The following is a 19,520-nucleotide window of genomic DNA, read 5'->3' as shown; positions in this document are numbered from 1 at the left end:
TAAAGTCCACCGATGCAGTAGCTTTCCCCTTTGACAGTAGAGCAGGATGATCTTTTTAGGAATCAGAGCAGTTAAATCTTTTCTGTGCTGTGCAGTTTTGTGGTCTGAGCTTCAGTGCATTCATAATTTCTTTCTCGTTGTTACTTCTTTTGTTCTTCAAAGCCGGCTGCTGCTTTTTCATAAGATCTTTTATGAGTAATCGGTTTCATCTTTGAATGTCTGAACTGCTTTAACATTGATGCTGAAAAATAAATCACTCGTTTGACAAAAACACAGAATTCTTCAGAGTAATGGACATAAAAGCATCTTCATTTTCAACACTTTATTGTTTAACAGTCTGGATCATCTCTTCAGATATATTTACTGTACAATTGTCATTGTGACATGGGGTTATCACCAAATCTTTCAAAGGAATATTCATATTCACAGAGTTCCTGCTGGAGCAGACTGATTGTCAAGGTCGAGGTAAGGGCATGCTTTATAGACGACACATTACTAAACCTTTGTCTAAGGCACTGTTCTATCCTGTTGTGACTAAAAAGAGTCGTCAGCTGAATTTAGTCCCCAAAAAACGCAGCAGGACCTAAAGTGTGTTTAAGCAGCAGCTACAGAAACCTGCTAACAGGAACTCATGAGCAGAAAGAAAAAACGAGGAGGAACATGAGAACGTGCAAGTGTAGGGTTACGACAGAGAACATGAAGTCTCAGCCACAGATGAACGACCTTCTGCATGAAATATTAGAACTCTGCTAAAGTCTTTACATTAGCTGCTCCTTGGTAACAATCAGTGACAGCGCAGCCGTGTGTTTCCAGGAGGAATAACGTATGGATGATAAAAGCTTAAAAGCTCAGAAACCTTTGATTAAGAATGCAGGCTGGTATGTGGAGACTGTTACATTCTATGGGCTCAGTCAAAGCTAAGATGATGAAGGCCCAGAGTCTTCATGTACAAGAGTTTTAGGTATTTAGCCAACAGAGAACAAGGCAAAAGTCAAGGTCCCAGAAAACTCACGCTTGTGCTTTTCAACAAAAGAAATTTGAACAATTTATAGTTTATAAAAAACAAAACTCAAGGAAGAATAAAAAACACCAAGTGTCTTTTAATCCAAGTGACCTCCTTGTCCTACAGTAGAACAGATGAAACCTGAGCAGACATTCCACCTGTAACATTCATCCCCACATCCTGGTTGCTGACATGAAACAAGCTAGGAGACACAACCAGAGCTTTTCCAGACGCATCACCATCGACCTCAGCAGCTTCACGCAGAGCGAAAGGTCACACAAAGACAGTGGGGGGCTGCTCGCCCCACACCCCCCATATGAGGACATTTGTTCAGGATTCCCACTCACAGGGCTTTTGCCGTGGGAGGTGACTGTTGCGTATCGACTTCCTGGCTGCATAAACCCAACCTGACAAACCGGTCACCTCACTGGACACGCTAAGAAGGGAAAAACTCAGTAACAGAAACTGCAATCATCCACAACCTGAGTCACTCCATCCTACCTATGGCTTTTTCTGCCTAATACTGATTATATACACAATATAATACCACTTAAATAAAAGTAGAAATGTGTTTTACTATACAAACAAACAGATAACGTCTATGTTCTAAAATAGATGAAATGCATTTGTCAAGTAGCAGCTAGTAAGGGCGGGTTAGTGGGAGAGAGGAACATCTTTTTTACAAAGCAGTCAAATTAAATGTGAGGATGCCCAGCAGCTTTCCACTCATTGGACCTGGATGTTACAGGTATGAGCACCACAACTGTTGGGAGGATATCACTTGCCAAAGACTGTTGTGTGACTTCGATGATGTTAGTAAACATTAATAATATGTACAAATGTCAAAAGAAAAGGATAAAGACTGAACGTTAAACCCTAACAACAAACACACAGCTGAATTTGAAGAAGTCTTGCAATAAACCAAAAAATTAACCAAAAAATGTCACCTTTGTGTTTATAAAACCTTTTAGGAGCTAAGCAAAGATGATACGACAGGAAGTAAAAAAAAAAACAAAACAAAAAAAAAGCACAATTTGAGGGAGGAAAAATACCGCGTGAACTAAAGCATGACTCGGAACCGGGCAAAAGCACATGACAGGAGAGACGGAACAGACCCAATTTGTTTTCTACGCACTGACAAACCAGAAGGGGGTTGGGTTAAGGCCATGATGCTGCGAAAACGAGCAGCCAGTCAAGTACATTTGATTAAACCGCATGCGAAACGTTTGACATTAGACCAGAACATCGGAGCTCCAAGGATTCACAAACCACACGGCCCAATGTGCACGTGTTCTGGAAACGACACGCAAGAGGAAAAAAAGGAGGACAAAAATGAATAAATTAAAATAACAAATAACTGACAAAAATCCTCCCAAGTATTAAACAAAACACTGACAGAGACCTGGAGCCAGAAAGCTGGAGAAACATGCATTTTTCCCTGAAGCAGATATTTGTTTAAATATAAAGTTGGTAAATGCGTTTCCTCATTGTGCAGGAGGGATATGAAGCACTTGGGGTGGTATTTCCAATTCATCATGTGCTACTCCCATGGGAAGGAGAGGAAGATGTTTGGAGCACACAGTAGATTTTTTAAAGGAACTCGACTAGGAAAAAAACTTTAGGAGTGCAACTTCCAGAGGTTTCTGATGAGCGCAGTGTCAAATATCTGCAGAAAAACAACAGGAAGGAGTTAGAGTCCATCATGAAGGTCTAAAGCACCTAAAGCAGAGGGGAAACTTCACCTGACGTGGCTTCTATGGGTTGATGAGAGGAATGCAGCGTGTTCAGGGGGGACGCCTTGTCTTCAAAGGCCACTTTTGTCCCATCTGAGCTTCCATCGCAGTTGATTAAGTCCTGCTTACAGTCCTCTGCCTCCATCAGGGGCCGAGGCTTGGAATGAACATCGATGAGCTCCTCAAAGCTCCACTGGTTAGATTTCCCGTTGAGGCTGGAGACCAAGCCGGCTTTGGTGGAGTCGTTCAAGAACTCCGAGCCCTCAATGAGGCGGTCCTTAGGAACTGGACTGGAGCGGTAAAAGAAAAAAACAACGGCTGTTCAATTGTAAAAGACATTCAGCCATCAGATCCTTACCTCTTACTCAAATGCTTTTCAGTTCAACAGTGCTGTGGTCCTCGTACCTCACGGCCTGCGTCTCTTCTGTGCCGTTGTTGTTCTCCTTGTCCTCCGTCTCTGGTTCTCCGTTCATGCTGCACAGCTGCTGGCTCATCACAGGCTCCTCAGGGTTCAGTTCATCGCCGTCGGCGTCCTTCTCCATGTCGTCTGCTTGAATCACACCAACTTCAGCTCAGCTGTATTTTTATGACACTCAGAAAACCTTGGAGAAAGTCCAATACAGTGTTCCCCCGCTATGATGTAGTTCACCTATCATGGTCTTGCTGTATTGCAGATTTCGTTTTGGTACAAATGTGCATGATCTTGTCTTTTTCTTTTTCCGACACATTCTGTTTTGTATACTGATTGGCTGTAGACCATTGTCTATCAATCTCCTCAGAGCTCTGACCTGTACACAATACATCCAATTTCCCAAATCTTTATAAATCTTCGATCGTGATCAAATCTTTCATTTCATTCAATAATTTTGGACTCATTTTTCTATGAAGATCAGAACTTTGAGAGTTTAAACAAGAGAAAAAGGTGTGAAGATGTTAACACATGTATAAAGTGTGTAGTGAGGAGTTTTACTGCCTTAAAACATTTGTAATTACTGTAAAAAAACAAAGATGAAAACGTGGCATATTTAGTCTATCATGGATCATTTTTAGAACATAACTGAACTCCAGATTTGTTTCTCTGCACCATCAAACAGCCAAACGCTCTACAGAAGAGCCAGCTGGGATCACTTACTTTGGCTTTCACAGTTTATCTGCTCCATTCCATCTTCATCTTCCTCTCCATCTTCATTCTCCTGTCCACTTTTATCATCATCATCCTTCTACAAAGGAGACCAAATTAAGCTGCGGGTTGATTGTCTGTTCATTAGTTTGAAGAGGTTTTTAGGATCAAAGCAGACTCTACCTTTAGGTCTCCTTGGTCCCCTTTTCTAGTTCTCTTCATTATTTCCTCAATTCTCTGAAGACAGGGAAAAAGATGAAAAGCAGTTTCAGTTTCAATGTATTTTCACATAAAACAGCAAACTACCCGTCATTCTAAGTAATGAGAGGTCATAGTAATACTTTTCTTTAGCAGTTTTGAACAGTAAAAGTTTAAAGAAATAGGAATTTCTGTGGTCCCTTCCACCTTTTTCCTCTCCATTCGTTCTTGTTGGTTCCGCTGCATAATGCGTTCTCTCTCCACTCGGACTCTTTCTGCTTCTTCCAGGGCTTTGGCCTCGGCCTCCTCTCGCTCCTTCTGGAGCTCTGCCTGTTTTTGCGCTTCCTCTTCCGCCAGCCTGACCTTCTCCTCCTCTGCCCGGCGAGCGTCTTCCTCCTCCTTGATTTTTCTTTCCTCTGCAAGCTTCTTCTCCTCCTCCAGGCGCTTTAGTCGAGCCTCTTCTTCCTGACGTTTCTCTTCCTCCTTTCTCAGCCTAAAATCACCAATTACATTTATTATCAAAAGAGGCTTTTATGAGAAAGATGATATAAACTATAGCAGAGAGATGAGTCTCTGCAAAACTATTTCTGCTCAGTTATAGTTCAAAGATGATGCTGATAGCTTGTTAGGTTAGAAATTGGATTGGAAAGCATCAGATAGCAGCTCTAACAGCAGAGGGCGTTACTCGCAACCTTACAAGATGGTTGCAGTTCTAACATAATTTAAAGCACATAATACAATAACTGCAATTAAAAAAAGGAAAATTTGAAACATATTTTTGTTTAGCGTTCGTCACAGAACAAAACAGATCTGTAAGATCCTTTTTTACGCTAAGCCTTTGACCATTAGTGTACTGAGTAAACGTTAGATCAGGGCAAAATGAGGGTTGAATTATTCCCAGGGTGCGCAAAGAACTTCATCCAGTGTGGGTTCTTAGGCAAGAAAAAATCTCTGCAAATCAGGGATGTGCCAAACGGTGTATGAACCTATGTCATATTTGTGTAATGAATTCATCTAATGAAGACAGTAAGTGAAAGCTCTTTGGAGTGAAGAGCTTCAGTGATAATCTTACTTCTCCTCCTCCTCTCTCTGTATCCTCAGCTGCTCCTCTCGCTCCTTCTGCTCTCGCATCAGTCTGCGGTTCTCTGCCAGGATCTTAGCTGCCTCAGCAGCTGAGTTGGTGCCTGTCCCGCCCTTTGACTCTATGGGATAAAAAGAAAAACAGACCCAAAAAATTCCCTTTTACATCACCATGGCATGTATTTATCAATTTATTGTTGTGCTGGGTGGACAGAAACAGAGTATTTAACTCATAATTACTTAACTTATTTAAAGAATACATGACTAGATTTGTGATATCATTTGATTTCCCTTTCAACTTTCAAGCAAAATTAACAATATTTGCAATACTGCAAAGGAAACCATCTGCATCTTTTGATGAAGTGTTCAAACTATCCAGAAAACAGGCACGCACCTGCCTACCTATACAAATGTATGCAAATTCCAGCTCTGGGTTTTTCCACCCAAACATTTGCCCTTGCAGTGCACGTTTCTGTCCACAGGGTGGCAGACCTCAGGAACTAGATTACGCTAACAGGATGTGGCTCCAGATGGGATTTCATCTGCCTCAGGCTCCAGAGACTTTGAGCAGGCAAATCTTCTGCCACGTCAGTGTGCAGCACACACTCACTGATATCTTTCACACACACACTATTGATGGATGGTCATTTAGAACTGATACTAAAGCTTCATTATTACACCATGATCCCAAAAGGTCTCCTGATTTATAATTTGCTTCAGATCTGAAATTCCCCCAGTTTTATGTATAGAAGTTCATTTAAAAATATACACTAATTCCAGTGTTCCCAGATTAATTTGAGTGGATTTTAAATTATTGAAGTAATTGTTGCCTTTGTGGAAGTTATCCTTGATCAGCAAAACAAGAACAAAAATTCTACTACCTGTATCTAATTTCAGCTCGTCTGACCGAACGCCAAAGCTTATCTGCAGGCTCTGTTGCAAACATTCTGGTGTTTGGTAAATATTTGTACTGTTAAATGATGCCACAGCAGGTTGTTTTATGTTACTTTCAGCCTCAGTTTGATCCAGATTCATGTCAATATTAGAATCACCGTCTTTCTCTTTGGTCTTGCTGGCATCAGAGGACTGTGGAGCCAAAGCCTGAACAGGAGTTGGAGATCCTTGGTGATCTTTGGGCTTGGGGTCTCTTTTTCTTAAGGTTGGGGGGCCAGTTGGTGTGAGTAGGGGTTTCTGAATCGGTGGGGGCTTTGCTGATGTGGGTTGAGGAGACGGGGGACGCTGTTTCATTGCACCTGGTGAGGGCGGCCGCATCTTGGGACTTTGCCTTCCAGAAGAAATGGTAAAACATCAGTGTGCCAGAAAAGTATAAAACCCGGAATATAAACAATCCTTGACTAAAGCTGGCAGTCGTACTTAGCTGTTGATGGGGAAGGGGTCCTCTTTGGAGCTGGATTAGGGGCTGGAGACGGTGAACGGTTACGCACAAGGGTTGTAGACGGAGAAGAAGGCCGTTTGCCTCCTGCTGACGCAGAGGACTTCTCCTTCTGTAGTTACACACAAAAAGGATGAAGCATGTAGAGAAAAACATTTCAGAAACACAAAAATCTTTAAACATATTTTCTCAAATCCATTTCCTTTTAAATGACTTATTACACCCTACATGCACTGTTCCAGGCTTTTGCAAGGAACCGATTCCTCAAAGACGAATCCAAGGGTATTATCCAGCTCAGGTTTTAGTTCATCAATATTTCATGTCCTTGTAATGGCAGCGAACACCAACAAGGTCACAAGCATGCGGCACGATACGGACTGAATCACTGAACGAAGAGCACCGAGGTTTTGTTCATTTGAGAAGCAAATGAGCTCAAGTAAAAAATGTGGGGATCTAGAGAGACACCTGTAGTTTTCATATGGATTACCAAAAATCATTCTCTATTCACAATGCAGTGCACTGTAAAACATTTGGTTTGACATGGAGTTGGAGATCATCAATTTCACTAACAGCTTCCAAACATTTTTGTCCTGATTACTAGTGTCCTGTAAGGATCTCATGGTCAGACGTTGACGAATCAGAGCGATATATATGAATAAAAGGAAGTGTGATATGAATCAGACCGAAAGTATTGTTATAAAAAAAAAGTCATTTTTATGGTGTCTACATTTGATTGGTGCTGCAGTTTGTTAATAGTGACCTATTTTCTGCAGCATTTCCCCATTTGTAGTCTTGAAAATGTGGGCATGCCAGACAAATAAAGGCTCTAAAGCACAAGGGGTTTTGGGGTTTCCACACCTCCTCTTTCTATGCATCATCTGGATCATCATTCAGCAGCTTCTTTTTTGGAAAGTTGAGTGTCATCAGCCTTTATCTTTCAAAGACAAATTCTTGAAAAAATGTACTTTGAAAAACACTTTTCCTTAATTGCCTTAATCTCATACAGACGCCATCCTTCAAGTTTCCATTCTATTTAGGAAACCAGAAAGCCTAGTAACTTCAAAGTACTTGTACCCAACCAGTAAATATTAAGAGGGGAACATGTCATCTAGCAAAAAGGGCTGAGTTAAAAAGAAAAGCTAAAAACAAAGCAATTAACTTAAACGGATGTTGGCTTAAAAATGTTCTAATGATTTTTTAATCCCAGGTATCCACTTACCCTTAAAACAATCTACTGAATATTTTTGGAAGAAAAAAAAACTTGTCATACATATTTTATTCTAAAAATACAAAGGTTTTAAAAATAGAAATTTCACATTTGTTTGGTTTAAATCATTAGTTCTGTGAATCCTTTCTCTCAAGACAAAAACAAAATGAACATGTAAAAGTAAGTGTAGCTTTTTTGCAAATAGTGAATTTATGAATCCAAACTGGATTTAGCAGTCCTAGTTTATACAAACACAGGTGTCATGAGGGCGAAAGTTGAGTAGATATTAGGATGTTTTTGAATTTCCTTCAAGTTCAAGTTTAGAATTAAAGTTTATACCCTTCAGCTTCATTCATTCGTTCATTTTCTATTCCGTTTGATTCCTTTCGGGGTCACAGGAGTGCCGGAGCCTATCCCGGCGGGCGAAGGCAGGGGACACCCTGGACAGGTCCACCAGTCTGTCGAAGGGTCACATATATCACACACACATGCACTCACTCTCCCATTCTCACAATTTAGAGGGAAGCATGTTTTTTGGACGGTGGGAGGAAGCTGGAGTCCCCGGAGAAAACCCACGCATGCATGGGGAGAACAAGCAAACTCCACACAGAAAGGTCCCCATTGGTGTTCTGGTCCAGGTCCCCCAGCCGGGACTTTCACCTTTATTTGTAATCTAATTATTACTATATTTATACTTTTTGTTGTTTTGTTTAAAAAAAAATCTCCTAAATAATATGGACTATGAACAAATCTTTAGATTTGAAGATAAACAAAAATAATTTGCACATCATGAGATCCTCAAAGGTCAACAATCTTTTGGCCTGTGCAGCTCTTTGACTCTGAGGAAACTTGAAAATGATATTGTGAATGACATATGCAGCTTCACAATAATACATAAGTGTATAGAGAAAACGATAGAGAGAAATGAAGGGCTTCTAATATGTTTAGATATTAGTGTCAGGGTGGGGTTTTGTTTTGCTTGACCTGACCTGCACAGCCATGATGCCACAGTGGATCCCTTTGTCTCATTTACTAACAATGGAGCCCTTTACAATCACAGAGGAGGATTAAAACAGCCAAATGACAAGAGGAGCCAGGCACTAAAAGCCACCCAGAGTACAGTGTCAGACTGAAGGGGAACAATGTGACAGAACTATGTCAATGTAGGAAGAATGTTATATAAGAAACAGGAGGGGGAACATTTCCCTCTAATCAGCATCCTGCAGAAATGCTTTGACTGGCAAATCGAGCCATCAATAAAACAAATTAAATCCTGAGAGAGAGCAGACACTAACTAAAAACTACAGTGAAAATGCTGGTTTCTGGATTATTTTCATGATAATAAAATATGTAGAATCTGTTCATACCTCTTTGTTTAAATTCAAAACAGTGTAACATGTGATCCATCTTTCCAAACTTAGTCAGTGTTCCAATGTATGGATCATAATTTATAAATCACTTAACATATCAAGGAAAACTACGACAAGTATGAAGGGGAATGGGAAGGTGCCAAGTTTTTGGACATAATAAAACGTGATGTCTGAAGATTTTCGAGTCGAGTACTAGCAAAAAACAAACTATTTCGAAAACGTAGGATGGGACAAATTCCTGTTTATCCGGTAATATAAATGCAGTTCTCACCAGAGAAGGGTCGAGGGCTCCGTCGGCCGAAACAGACGTGGTCATGCCGCTCTTTTTTTGCCGGTCGATGCTGCGGCTGCGTACCGGTCCGCGCGGCGCGGGCAGAGGACTGGCGGAGGCTGAACGAGGACACAGGTGACACTCTGGTAAAGGACACAGTCATCACAGGACCAGGGGGGGTGTCGAGGGCACAACCAGCGTCAAGAGTGGCAAGCGACCGAGTTGGGCAGCAAAGCAGCGGCAAAGGAAGTGAATGAAATGGATTGATGGTAGGGAAAAGGGGGAGTTGGAGCAAATAAAAAGGGGAGGGGGGGCAGATGACAGTGAAAGGAGTGCAGGACAGTTTTTTTGTGAGGGAACAAGAACACACAAAAAAGGAATTTGTTAGTTCCAGAATTGTGTGCTGGCTTGATTTCTAAAGCTTTGGTTGGGTTGCAAATTATAGCAGGTTTAATAAGCAACAGTTTCACAAAAAATCCCACACCCTAAAAAACTGCAGACGCTTCTGGACACAACAAAAGCACCTAAACCTAAACAAGAGCAACTCTGCACACACAAATCTGTTAGTCCATAAAACACACAATGGCCTACTTCCTATCTTTACATCTCAATAGGCATACTCCATGTTACACAGACTCCTATTTGAATTTGTTATGGGGGAGGATAACAGACAAAGTTGTAGGGTTCTTATGACGATGCAAAGGAAACCCTTGTTCACGGGCTTGCTTTGTCAGACGGTGGGACTGCCATGATAATCCTGAGGCGTGAGCAACTTCCTGCCTCAGTGAGCTCAAAACGTGTCTGTAACTCTTTCTGACTGACAAGCTCTGAAGGCGCCAAGTCATGAGACAGATTTACTGATGAGTCACCTTCCAACTCGTGCGATCTGGAACCGCCCAGGTAGGATCAACGGGTTTACCAACTCATGGAATATGCCATTCGAAATGCAAAGAAATATGAAACTCTTGACTTAATCAACCTCAGAATGTATAGATAATTTAATACAAAGACATTATATATGAACTGTCAATCCTCCTAATATCTGATCAACCTTTAAAAAAAAATCTGCTCACATTTACTATCAAGCCATTGTCATTCACTAATGATATAAATAAAATAACAACTTAGCATCTAATGCTGAACACAATTTTAAAATATGACAAGAAGTCTGATTTTCATCGAGACATTAGATGGGGCCTAGATTTCAAACTGATTAGTCACTGCTGTTCTTGTCTCACTATCAGAACACACCGAGCCGCACGGCGATTTCGCTCCGACGTAAAATGAACTGATGGTTAAGCGGCTTAGTGTAAATCTCCCAGCATGGGCTGTGAGGTTGCTCAGAGACAAAGAAATACCTGCAGCACGGCTCAGCAAAATGCACTTAAATATCGAAGCCTGATGAGTACAATTTACCAAATACATCTATTTACAGATAGATATCTATTATTTACCCCCATAAGGGTAAAAAAAAACATCTTCTAATGGCATGATAGTATGCAGCTTGGCAGTAAAAATAAACTATGGGGCACTGCTGTGGGTGTCTGTCCTGAGTTTTTTTTTTCTTTAATAATAATGTTTTCGGGTAGCAGGACAGAGGTATAGTTATTCTTCCTCTCTTTTAGGCTCTCCTACACTGAGGTTACCTGGAGCATCTGTTCCTTGAGCGGACAGGACAGCGGCGCTTTTGCTCCTAGCTAGTGAGGCTTGGGTGGGAGTGAGTAGGCGACTAAGGACCCCTCCATCCACAGTACCGGCCTGCAGTCTGCGAGCTACACGGCCAAAACATCCCCAAATAACAATAGAAGAAGAAAAAAAGAGACCGAGAGGAGTGGATAAGAGTAGGGAAGGATGACAAAAGAAAAGGACACCATGTGATTTAACAGGAGAGAATCAACATTCAGGACCAAAGGTCATGTCTCTGTAGTCTTACATGGTCTCCTCATTAAATGCTAGTATTCAGTGAAACATTTGCACTCAATATGGCAAAAAGCTAAGGAATACCATGAAACAGTACTAAGACACTGCTTAGAAAGAGAATATCAGTTAAAACTGTGCTCAAAGTAAAAAAAAAAGATCAAATCAGTGGTTCCATAAGGCAGATGGAGGTGTGCTGATGGGAAAAAAAAGTCATTTAAACTCTCATAGAAACAATAAATATATGTGTGAGAAGAAAAAACAGCTTTACAAAAGATGATAAGGTGAGTGTGAAAGAAACCCCCAACTTCTGCACCACTAACGGTGGCAAATTTAATGGATCTAAAGCAGTGGTCCCCTACCGTTTTCAGGCCACGGACCGATCTAATGTCCGAAAATATTTTCTCGAATCGGCCTGTATAAAACTGATGTGGGCTTTCGATCTTATTTATTTTTGAATTTCCAGCTTCCCTTAACTTTTGAGGGTAAAGTTTATATTCATGTTTCGCCACAGCGAAACAGCTTTCACTGATCCACCCAGGTGCTTTGGCAGAGATTTTTACGCCGGATTATCTGGGCGACCCGTACTCGGGCCCTCTTGGGGCTACAAAGTTAGGCAATAGCGCAAAGGGTCTTTCCCAAGGACCACGCAGTCTGAAGCTCTTCTGCCCCTGGGAAATGAACCCTGCTTTCCCATTTGCCGGTCCTGCACACAACCAAACGAACCAACTAGTCGCAGGGAAAAGTTATCTTCGTCCTCTGTTAAATATCAGCAGCTTGTTTCAACTTAATTAGTACACTAGATTTCATGTAGGAACCATTAAAATGTGATACAGATTTTCCTTTACAACTCGTAATTGTCAAACTGGTGAATAAAATAAAAACAATAAAAACCAAACATTAACTTCAGCCTCATCTGATTATAAGGGTGACATTGATAGAAAAAATAAAGAAAATACGGCCACTAAACCTGTTCATTTCTAAATAAAATAATAAATCCTCTGCTTGAGCAACTTATATTAACAATAAATTCATATTTGGAGTAAAGACTTTTGTTTTTTTCTGTTAAATCGAGTTTTCTTGTTTTTTTCTATCGGTTTGTTTCATTTTCTGCTATTTCACTGACAGTTTTCTGCAAAAGAAACTTCCAAATATTTTGGTTGAGTTTCAAGTTAGCGGTTTGCGCAGCCACTTAAAGAAAGTAGCGGATGTTTTTATGACACGTTATCGAGCCAGTTGACATGCATCAAAAAAGTAAAATTGGATGAAGTGGTTTGAATCCAGAACTTTTCCAAAATAAAATTTTCTTCAGAATCAGATTGTTAATAAAACACAAAAAGCATATGTTGCGTTTGTTTTTTCTCTTTGACCCGGTACAACCGTCCCACAGACCAGTACTGGTCTGCGGCCTGGGGTTTGGGGACCACCGATCTAAAGAAGAAAAGATCCTTCTATCCCTTTGAGAAAAAAAAAACAGAATGCTAAAAGTGCAGCAAGTCACTATGATGAACCTTCTACCACAAAGAGCCATTGAATTCGTGAATTAGTAGAAATGAAATGTCCCCGTTTAGGCTCTAAACCCAAGTACGGCTACAAAGTAGAAATTATTGCAGAAGAGGGGCTTTAGTGTTGACGGATAGAATCTGCCACACTCGCATAAATGCTGGCTCTTAAAGGAGAAACTGCAGATGTAGCCTTCCTTTATAGCCTCTTACTGACAGGACATCTGCTCCTGACAGACTTTATTTTTGTCAAAATGGAGCTCTCAGCCCCTAATATGAGCTCCATGGTTGCTAGTCCTCTGCATTTATTAAAGACCTGTTGTTTACCTTAAATCAAGCTTTAGTTCATGATCAAGATTAAATGTGGAATCATTAAAGACTAATTAACTTTAGTGGAATTGCTAATGCTAATTCCTCATCCGCTGTGCCGTTTAGGTTAACCACACTGAACACACAAAACAGGAACATTTTTAACATTTCTGTCGCACAAAAAGCCTGACATGACTTCAGAACAAACAACAGCATTTTTGCAGGACTGCGACACACAGACGCATAATAATTTCTGCGGCTGCTCTGCAGGGATGACACAGACATACACCACACTGAAGCACGAGCATCCTAAATCCAGCTATGATCTCATCTTAGGGGAAAAAAAAACAATCAATGCTTTGACACAATGGAACAGTAAACTGTGTTAGTGCTGACAGACCACATAACAAAACGGATCCTGTACAGTTAGGGAGAAGACAAAAAAAGAACCAAACTCATTTAACTGTGAATGAGAAGGAGGCAGAGGGCAGGACCTAGGTGGTTAAGAAGCAGGAAGGGTTCAAGGATGTGTTAAACAAGAAGTGTTTACAATAAACGAGAGCTGAACAACATCAGTTTGAGGTTAAGCGGGAGCTTAAATGGAAAGCAGACACCCTTTGAAAACATGAGCATCATCAAGAACTGACTTTAAAATGGAAAATTTCCCAAAAAGCTGTTGAAAACAAGGAGCAGTTAGTATGAATGACTTTAGAAGGAGAAAGCGGCCGCTCTGCATGCTCATTAATCAAAAAGAGAGACTTCACAAAGCATGCCGATTGACATGCCAGCCACCTTGATCATCCGTTGTCCCTTTATCGGGCTTGGCAGGGGTGTGTGCTCTGCCGGCACTTACTCGCGAGAGGGAGGAACTTCTCTTCTTCATAGAACGGCCTACGGACATGAGAGCGGAGTTACAGCTGAGCAGACTCTGGAGGGAGTCAACGACGAAAACCCCGACAAAGAAAGTCTACAAGTCATGCGCACTCTATTCAGCCTCATGAGAGTCATCAGGTTGGGGCTGATAGCAGCTGATGTTTCAGTTTAAGGGTTTATACATAAACACAACAACAACCTTCTCAACTTTCCCAGAGTTCCTACAGAAGTAAAGACATCTACACATCTGTTATCTCTGTTTTAACACAATCTGCTGGTGCATTATGCAGCATCAAAAGCTCTGATAAAACATGATGATGGGGGTGAGGAAAGAGCACCTGGTCCACATGTCTGCTGTGACTGAAGCTTTTTACCATCTTCATTAGCGGCCTGAGCATCATTGCCATTGCTTGGCAACCGGTTACAAGATGAGCTCCTTGGTTTAGCACCTGAGAGACAATTAAGGAACACTCAAAGATCAAGTAGAATTAACGTTTCAAATGGTGCAACGGTTTCACAGACTTTGATGAGTGTTTTCTGATAAAAGTGGTGAAAAGAAGTCAAAAGTTTGAAGCTAAAATGAAACTACAAAACAGCACTGGCAGGCAATGCAACCTGTAGAGATATTTTAACCACGTACATTTTTTTTAGAACAGAAATCATATAAAGTAAGATTTATTCCTTTAACACCAGAGCTGTAGCTTCAGTGTTTACATTCTTTCGATTACTGTAACTTTTCAACTGCTTAGTTAACGCAACTCCAGTGGATTCTGAAGTGGAGAAAAGAGGCTTTGTATCCTTATGCAACACTTTAGGCTAGCAAGGCATTTCATATCGGTACAAAACCGATTTGAAAATCTGCTTTTCTCCGCGTCAGAATCAGCTGATTAATGTTGGATGCATAAACGGTGGAAGAGTTCCAGTATGTCAAAAACGTTAGAGCTCACCACCGACTTCTGCAATGTTAAAAGGTTATAATGTGAAAATATTGAAACAATTTGATATTTAAGTGTTATATTTGCTGTATTGGAAGTATTAAGAAAAACTGGTTCAGAATTTAAAAGGAAATTCCAAGCTGATTATTACAAAAACCATCTTGGTGTGAATATGCTGTTGGGTATAAGAACAGAAAATGTACTTTGTCTTAAGTCAACTACAGACATTCTCCTGTACAAGCATAATTACCTCAGAGAAAACACAGATGGATGATAAAGCAGGTTTCTGGTACACAATGTCGGTTCTGACATGGCATTAAGTAAGCAGGGTACGTAGGAGGGAAAGACGAGAGGTGAGATGGCGGGAAAAGGAGGGGAAAGTGAGGAGGACTTACTTCTGTCAGAAGATTTGATGAGGGTGGCAGAGGAGGATAAGCGTTTGCTGATGGTAGCCTCAGGCTGTTTCAGGTTTGTGGCGGACGGAAAGCGTTTGTCAGCTGGGATGGAGGGAAGACAGACACGGGAAGTGGGGTTTACACTGGATGCTAAACAAGAGAGGAGGAACTTTGGGTGCAAACAAAGGAGCACAAGGTTGATAGAGTGGATCTCAGCTAGTGCTTCTTTTTTAGCTTTAGCCTGATCGTATGAGCTGCGTTTACTCTTATATTATTACAGCTTCCGAAGAAACTGCAATTTTCTGATGTGAACACGCCAGACCCAGGAGAAATCCTTTGTTCAGTGTCATTTCAACAGGATTTTATATCATGTAACACGCAAAATGCATGGGGGGGGGGGGGGGTTCCATAGCAGAATCGGTTGTCACATGTATGTTTCCTGTTCTATTCTGCAAATAGCTTGAGAAGTGAAAAGGTTTAGTTCACAAAAGAATCTCAGACAGACTTGGTGTCAGACTAAAGGCCTAGGCTCGAGGTTCAAGCTTCTTGGTGTCCTGCTGCTATATCCCTGGCTCAGGTGTGTTCGCCAATAAGAAACTGCAAAATAAGCAGGAGGTCGCCCTCGTGGACAGGAGTTTAACCCCTTCAGTACATAGGATTGCTGTGTTTGCCATCTCTGGGTGCCTTTATATCTTCCATTTTTATCAAGATATGACATGGCAGGGGACTGTGAAAAGGGCATTACATAAAATTTAAGATTTTGTTTCCACATTTCCACCTAGTAGTCTCTCAAAAATGTTTCCACTTGCATTTGTATCTTAGGCCTTAGTCACAACTGCTCTACAGGTGAATACAAGCTCTATGCTTGCAAATAACGGGCAATCCTGTCCATGGCACACAGATGGTCTGCAGGAAATATCAAAGTCATAGACTTATTAGTGAGCCCATGAAGCGAATATGTTCATGCACATTTTCTCCTGTTGGCATGCTGCAAAGCAACAGGTCGTAGCAAAAACAGTTAAACAACATGTAAGGGTAAGTAAGGGTGAATGAAGTAGGGGAGGTGCAGGCATGTCGTCCCGATTTTTCATTTTGTCAATTCCACCCAAATCTTGCGAACTGTGCAAGGAACCAGTTAGTGCTGTTCACTTGACAAGTGCACCCTCCGTGCGTGCAGCCTGAATGCTAGAATACAGAAAATTTGACATTCAAAGTATATTTTGTGTGGGCATCCTACAGGCACTTACAAATCAACTGCGCACCTCGTGCATGCAGCATTTGCGAGCTGTCACTGCAGAGACAGTGTGTGCACTTTACAAATAGTGTCACAGCATCATTCATATGTCATAATTGCGTGTAACTTACATTATCCTTAAGAATACTTCTCAATACAATTACTGCCCCACAACAATCGCCATTACATTTTCATGACGTCCCTTAGGTTGTCGCGCTAGCCTCACTGTAAGACACACCTGTGCTCCCCTTAAGATTAAGAGGCGACCAGTCCTCTCTACGACCCTATATGGGCCCAGACAACCCAAAAACCCGTACGAGTGTATGTAACTAAGGTTTAAAGACAAACACAAGCCTATCTTTTTCAACAATTTGCCAGTTTTTAGCACAAGTAAGCATCATGAGCACCTTTATTTTGTACGTCAGTGATGCAACTCATACAAATCTATTCAGGGAATAAGTGCAGCTAGCAACCAAACAGGAAGCGCTCTGAGAACAAATGCTGTATCCACAAACAAACATGTTAGTGAGCAACAGGCGGCTAGAATGCAGGTGAGGGTTGCTGGGAGGGGGAGTGCAGGTGAAAGGGATAGTGGGTCAACAAGTCATCTGAGGTGCCAGCCCAAGCTGTGTTGCTGAATGTGTAAAATGATTAGCAAATAAAACCTTGTGCACTCCTCGCTGGCTTCTCTGGAGAGGCAGAGGAGACAACTATAGTTACTGGAGATGACACACTGGCATCAGATTCTCCTGTGGGGAAATACAGCTCTCAGGGAGGAGTGCAAAAAGACACACATGATGGAGCACTTCCTTGTGATACTGAAACTGGCAGATGAAACCTGGCTGATAGCCACGGGGCTCCATTTGACACCTACTGCAGGAAGTACAAAATACAACTCAGATCAAGCAGGATTATGGGGTGGGTGCATGATAAAGACCAAACACAAATTACACAAAGGATTTCTACCTGCTCGGCTGTCCTGGTCTGGGGACAGTCCTCCCCAGGACCATCTTTTCTGCCTCTGTTCAACTCTTTGGCTCCTCTCCAGGGTTCGCCTCATCACTGCCTCATAATGCTCCTGCAGCACAGCAAATGCAGGGACCGAGAAAAGAAAATCATCTCAAGCTGGGCACTTTGCACTCAAAAAAGTCAGGTGGGATCAATTCTGAATTGTTCTAACATGTGATCCAAGTAATAGACATGTTTTCGTCGTTGACATTATTAAGAGCACTTAATTCAGGCATTTTTCTCTATACATCTAATTATCTAAAAGCAGGTCATTACTCTGCTTCAGCGAGGCTGTAGTTACCTTTTCCTCTTCCTGCTTCTGCTTCCTCTTCTCCTCCACAGCTAGTCGCTTTTGCTCCTCCTTCCTTCGCTGCTCGTCAAGCTTTTTCTGACGCTCCTCCAGCTGGCGCTCAACTTGCAGTTTGGCCTTGCGCTCCCGCTCCATTATCTGAGATTCTCGTAAAGCTGACCACATGTACAAAGTATGAACACATGTGCAGAGGAACATACTGATGTACTAGTATTCTGGTCTTCTAATGATATGGTCAGATAAAAAGAGCCTACAAAGCTAATATGACCATGGCTAACTATGACAAATCTCTTTCAAATCAACACATATCAGTCAGATTAATTCTTACCCTGTTGTCTTTCTGCTTCCTCTCTCCTCTCTTTTGCCACCCGCAGTCGGTCGTCTACTCTTAGTGAGGAGCCGTCAATGACTACAAACATTGTATGCATGTAGTTAAAAGGTAAAACAAGTAGAGTAGCAATACAGTGATTTAAGGGGGAGATATTTGGATGTGACTTTCGTGAGGTTTTGTAGAAATAAGGTAATATGTTATTCTAATATGGCAGAAGTGGACTGCGTTGAATATTGACTGTCATGGACACCAGCATAGCGTGCCAAAGTGTCCTTGTTTGTTTCGGTGAGGAGGTGCGGTGCCGTTTACCTGGCTTGCACCCTTGGGGCTTTGCTGGTGTGTCGTCTGTAGGTCCCGGACTGTTCCCTGTCGAGCTGCGCCGCTCCTCCGCCTGTGCTTGTGCAGCTGCGGCTGTTTGCAGGATAACACAAAGACAACGGTAGTTCATAACTGTCAGAACTATAGTAACCAAGTCTGAATGAACGGCTAGACAAACAATTACAGGGCAAATCCGGTTGTTCCATTCTACTGAGAAGAAAAAAAAGGTTTCTATATTTGTGCATTGCACGTTGTGTAAAGAAGTTTAAAAGATCCAGCATAAAAATTCTACCATCTAGCAGAAGGACATTGTGTTACAGCCATGCATGCACTGCTTTGTTGGATTAACTGCGACCACACAACTTTCAGATTGAATAACATGTTTAAAGTGGAGACAAATCCATCAAGTACTGTAACTAGACAAAGGTTTGGTTCACAAGTGTGTTTGTTTCCATCTGCTCCAGAGAACAGAAAGGAAAGACATAAAAAAAAAATGTTCGATTTAAAAACAGTATTTAAATAGTTTGAGCATCAATTTTTTAAATCTTAAAAAAAAAACTAATGTGTACTAATTAGATAGCTTGCTCCAACCTATTTTCCCCTTTTTGAAAGGACCAAGGTTCACTGATGTTTGAGCTGGCCAAAAAAGCAACAAACTTCAGAACCTGTTTGATTTTTCAAAGGTTGATTCCATTTCCAGTACAAGACAATTGGATTTTTTTTTGATTTTTTCCAATGTCCATTTCAAGAACTTTTTCCATAAAGGCAGTGATCTACAGTGAATTAATGTTGAACTCTCATTTGTGAAATTACATATCCTCACAATGAGGTAAAAATTCATTTAATTTTGATTATCGATTTTCGACTGATTACAACACTTCAAAGTAACAATGTAATGTTCAGTCAATTAAAAGATGAATTGATTCATTCAACCAAATCGATTTGTCTGAGGCAAGTTGTTAATTGAATCGACATAAACCTTAATGAATTGATTATAATCGATCTTTGAAAAT

The 19,520-nt window shown here is 41.2% G+C and overlaps 1 protein-coding gene across 13 annotated transcripts in view; it reads right to left on the bottom strand.

Annotated features, from left to right (window-relative positions):
• Nucleotides 1-307: 307 nt before the first annotated feature.
• LOC101167801 (ensconsin) overlaps nucleotides 308-19,520 on the bottom strand; it is a 29,226-nt gene continuing 10,013 nt past the window's right edge. Inside the window, exons 2-20 of one of the 13 annotated variants that reach the window (XM_023959046.1) lie at nucleotides 18,499-18,600; nucleotides 18,187-18,267; nucleotides 17,850-18,013; nucleotides 17,507-17,618; nucleotides 17,206-17,289; nucleotides 15,307-15,408; nucleotides 14,315-14,425; nucleotides 13,896-13,994; nucleotides 11,022-11,147; nucleotides 9,376-9,518; nucleotides 6,509-6,639; nucleotides 6,187-6,419; nucleotides 5,127-5,256; nucleotides 4,262-4,547; nucleotides 4,040-4,093; nucleotides 3,869-3,956; nucleotides 3,142-3,286; nucleotides 2,746-3,026; nucleotides 308-2,669 (exon numbers count right to left, since the gene is read on the bottom strand). In XM_023959046.1, the coding sequence (XP_023814814.1) occupies nucleotides 2,662-2,669; nucleotides 2,746-3,026; nucleotides 3,142-3,286; nucleotides 3,869-3,956; nucleotides 4,040-4,093; nucleotides 4,262-4,547; nucleotides 5,127-5,256; nucleotides 6,187-6,419; nucleotides 6,509-6,639; nucleotides 9,376-9,518; nucleotides 11,022-11,147; nucleotides 13,896-13,994; nucleotides 14,315-14,425; nucleotides 15,307-15,408; nucleotides 17,206-17,289; nucleotides 17,507-17,618; nucleotides 17,850-18,013; nucleotides 18,187-18,267; nucleotides 18,499-18,600 (2,480 nt within the window). In that variant the 3' untranslated portion in view covers nucleotides 308-2,661. The remainder of the gene's footprint in view (nucleotides 2,670-2,745; nucleotides 3,027-3,141; nucleotides 3,287-3,868; nucleotides 3,957-4,039; nucleotides 4,094-4,261; nucleotides 4,548-5,126; nucleotides 5,257-6,186; nucleotides 6,420-6,508; nucleotides 6,640-9,375; nucleotides 9,519-11,021; nucleotides 11,148-13,895; nucleotides 13,995-14,314; nucleotides 14,426-15,306; nucleotides 15,409-17,205; nucleotides 17,290-17,506; nucleotides 17,619-17,849; nucleotides 18,014-18,186; nucleotides 18,268-18,498; nucleotides 18,601-19,520) is intronic. The other 12 variants (XM_023959047.1, XM_023959048.1, XM_023959051.1 and 9 more) reach the window with 12 other exon arrangements.

This window comes from Oryzias latipes, chromosome 10 (genome assembly GCF_002234675.1).
Source record: "Oryzias latipes chromosome 10, ASM223467v1".
In the NCBI taxonomy this organism is placed as follows: domain Eukaryota; kingdom Metazoa; phylum Chordata; class Actinopteri; order Beloniformes; family Adrianichthyidae; genus Oryzias; species Oryzias latipes.
This window is presented reverse-complemented; position numbering and strand designations above follow the sequence as displayed.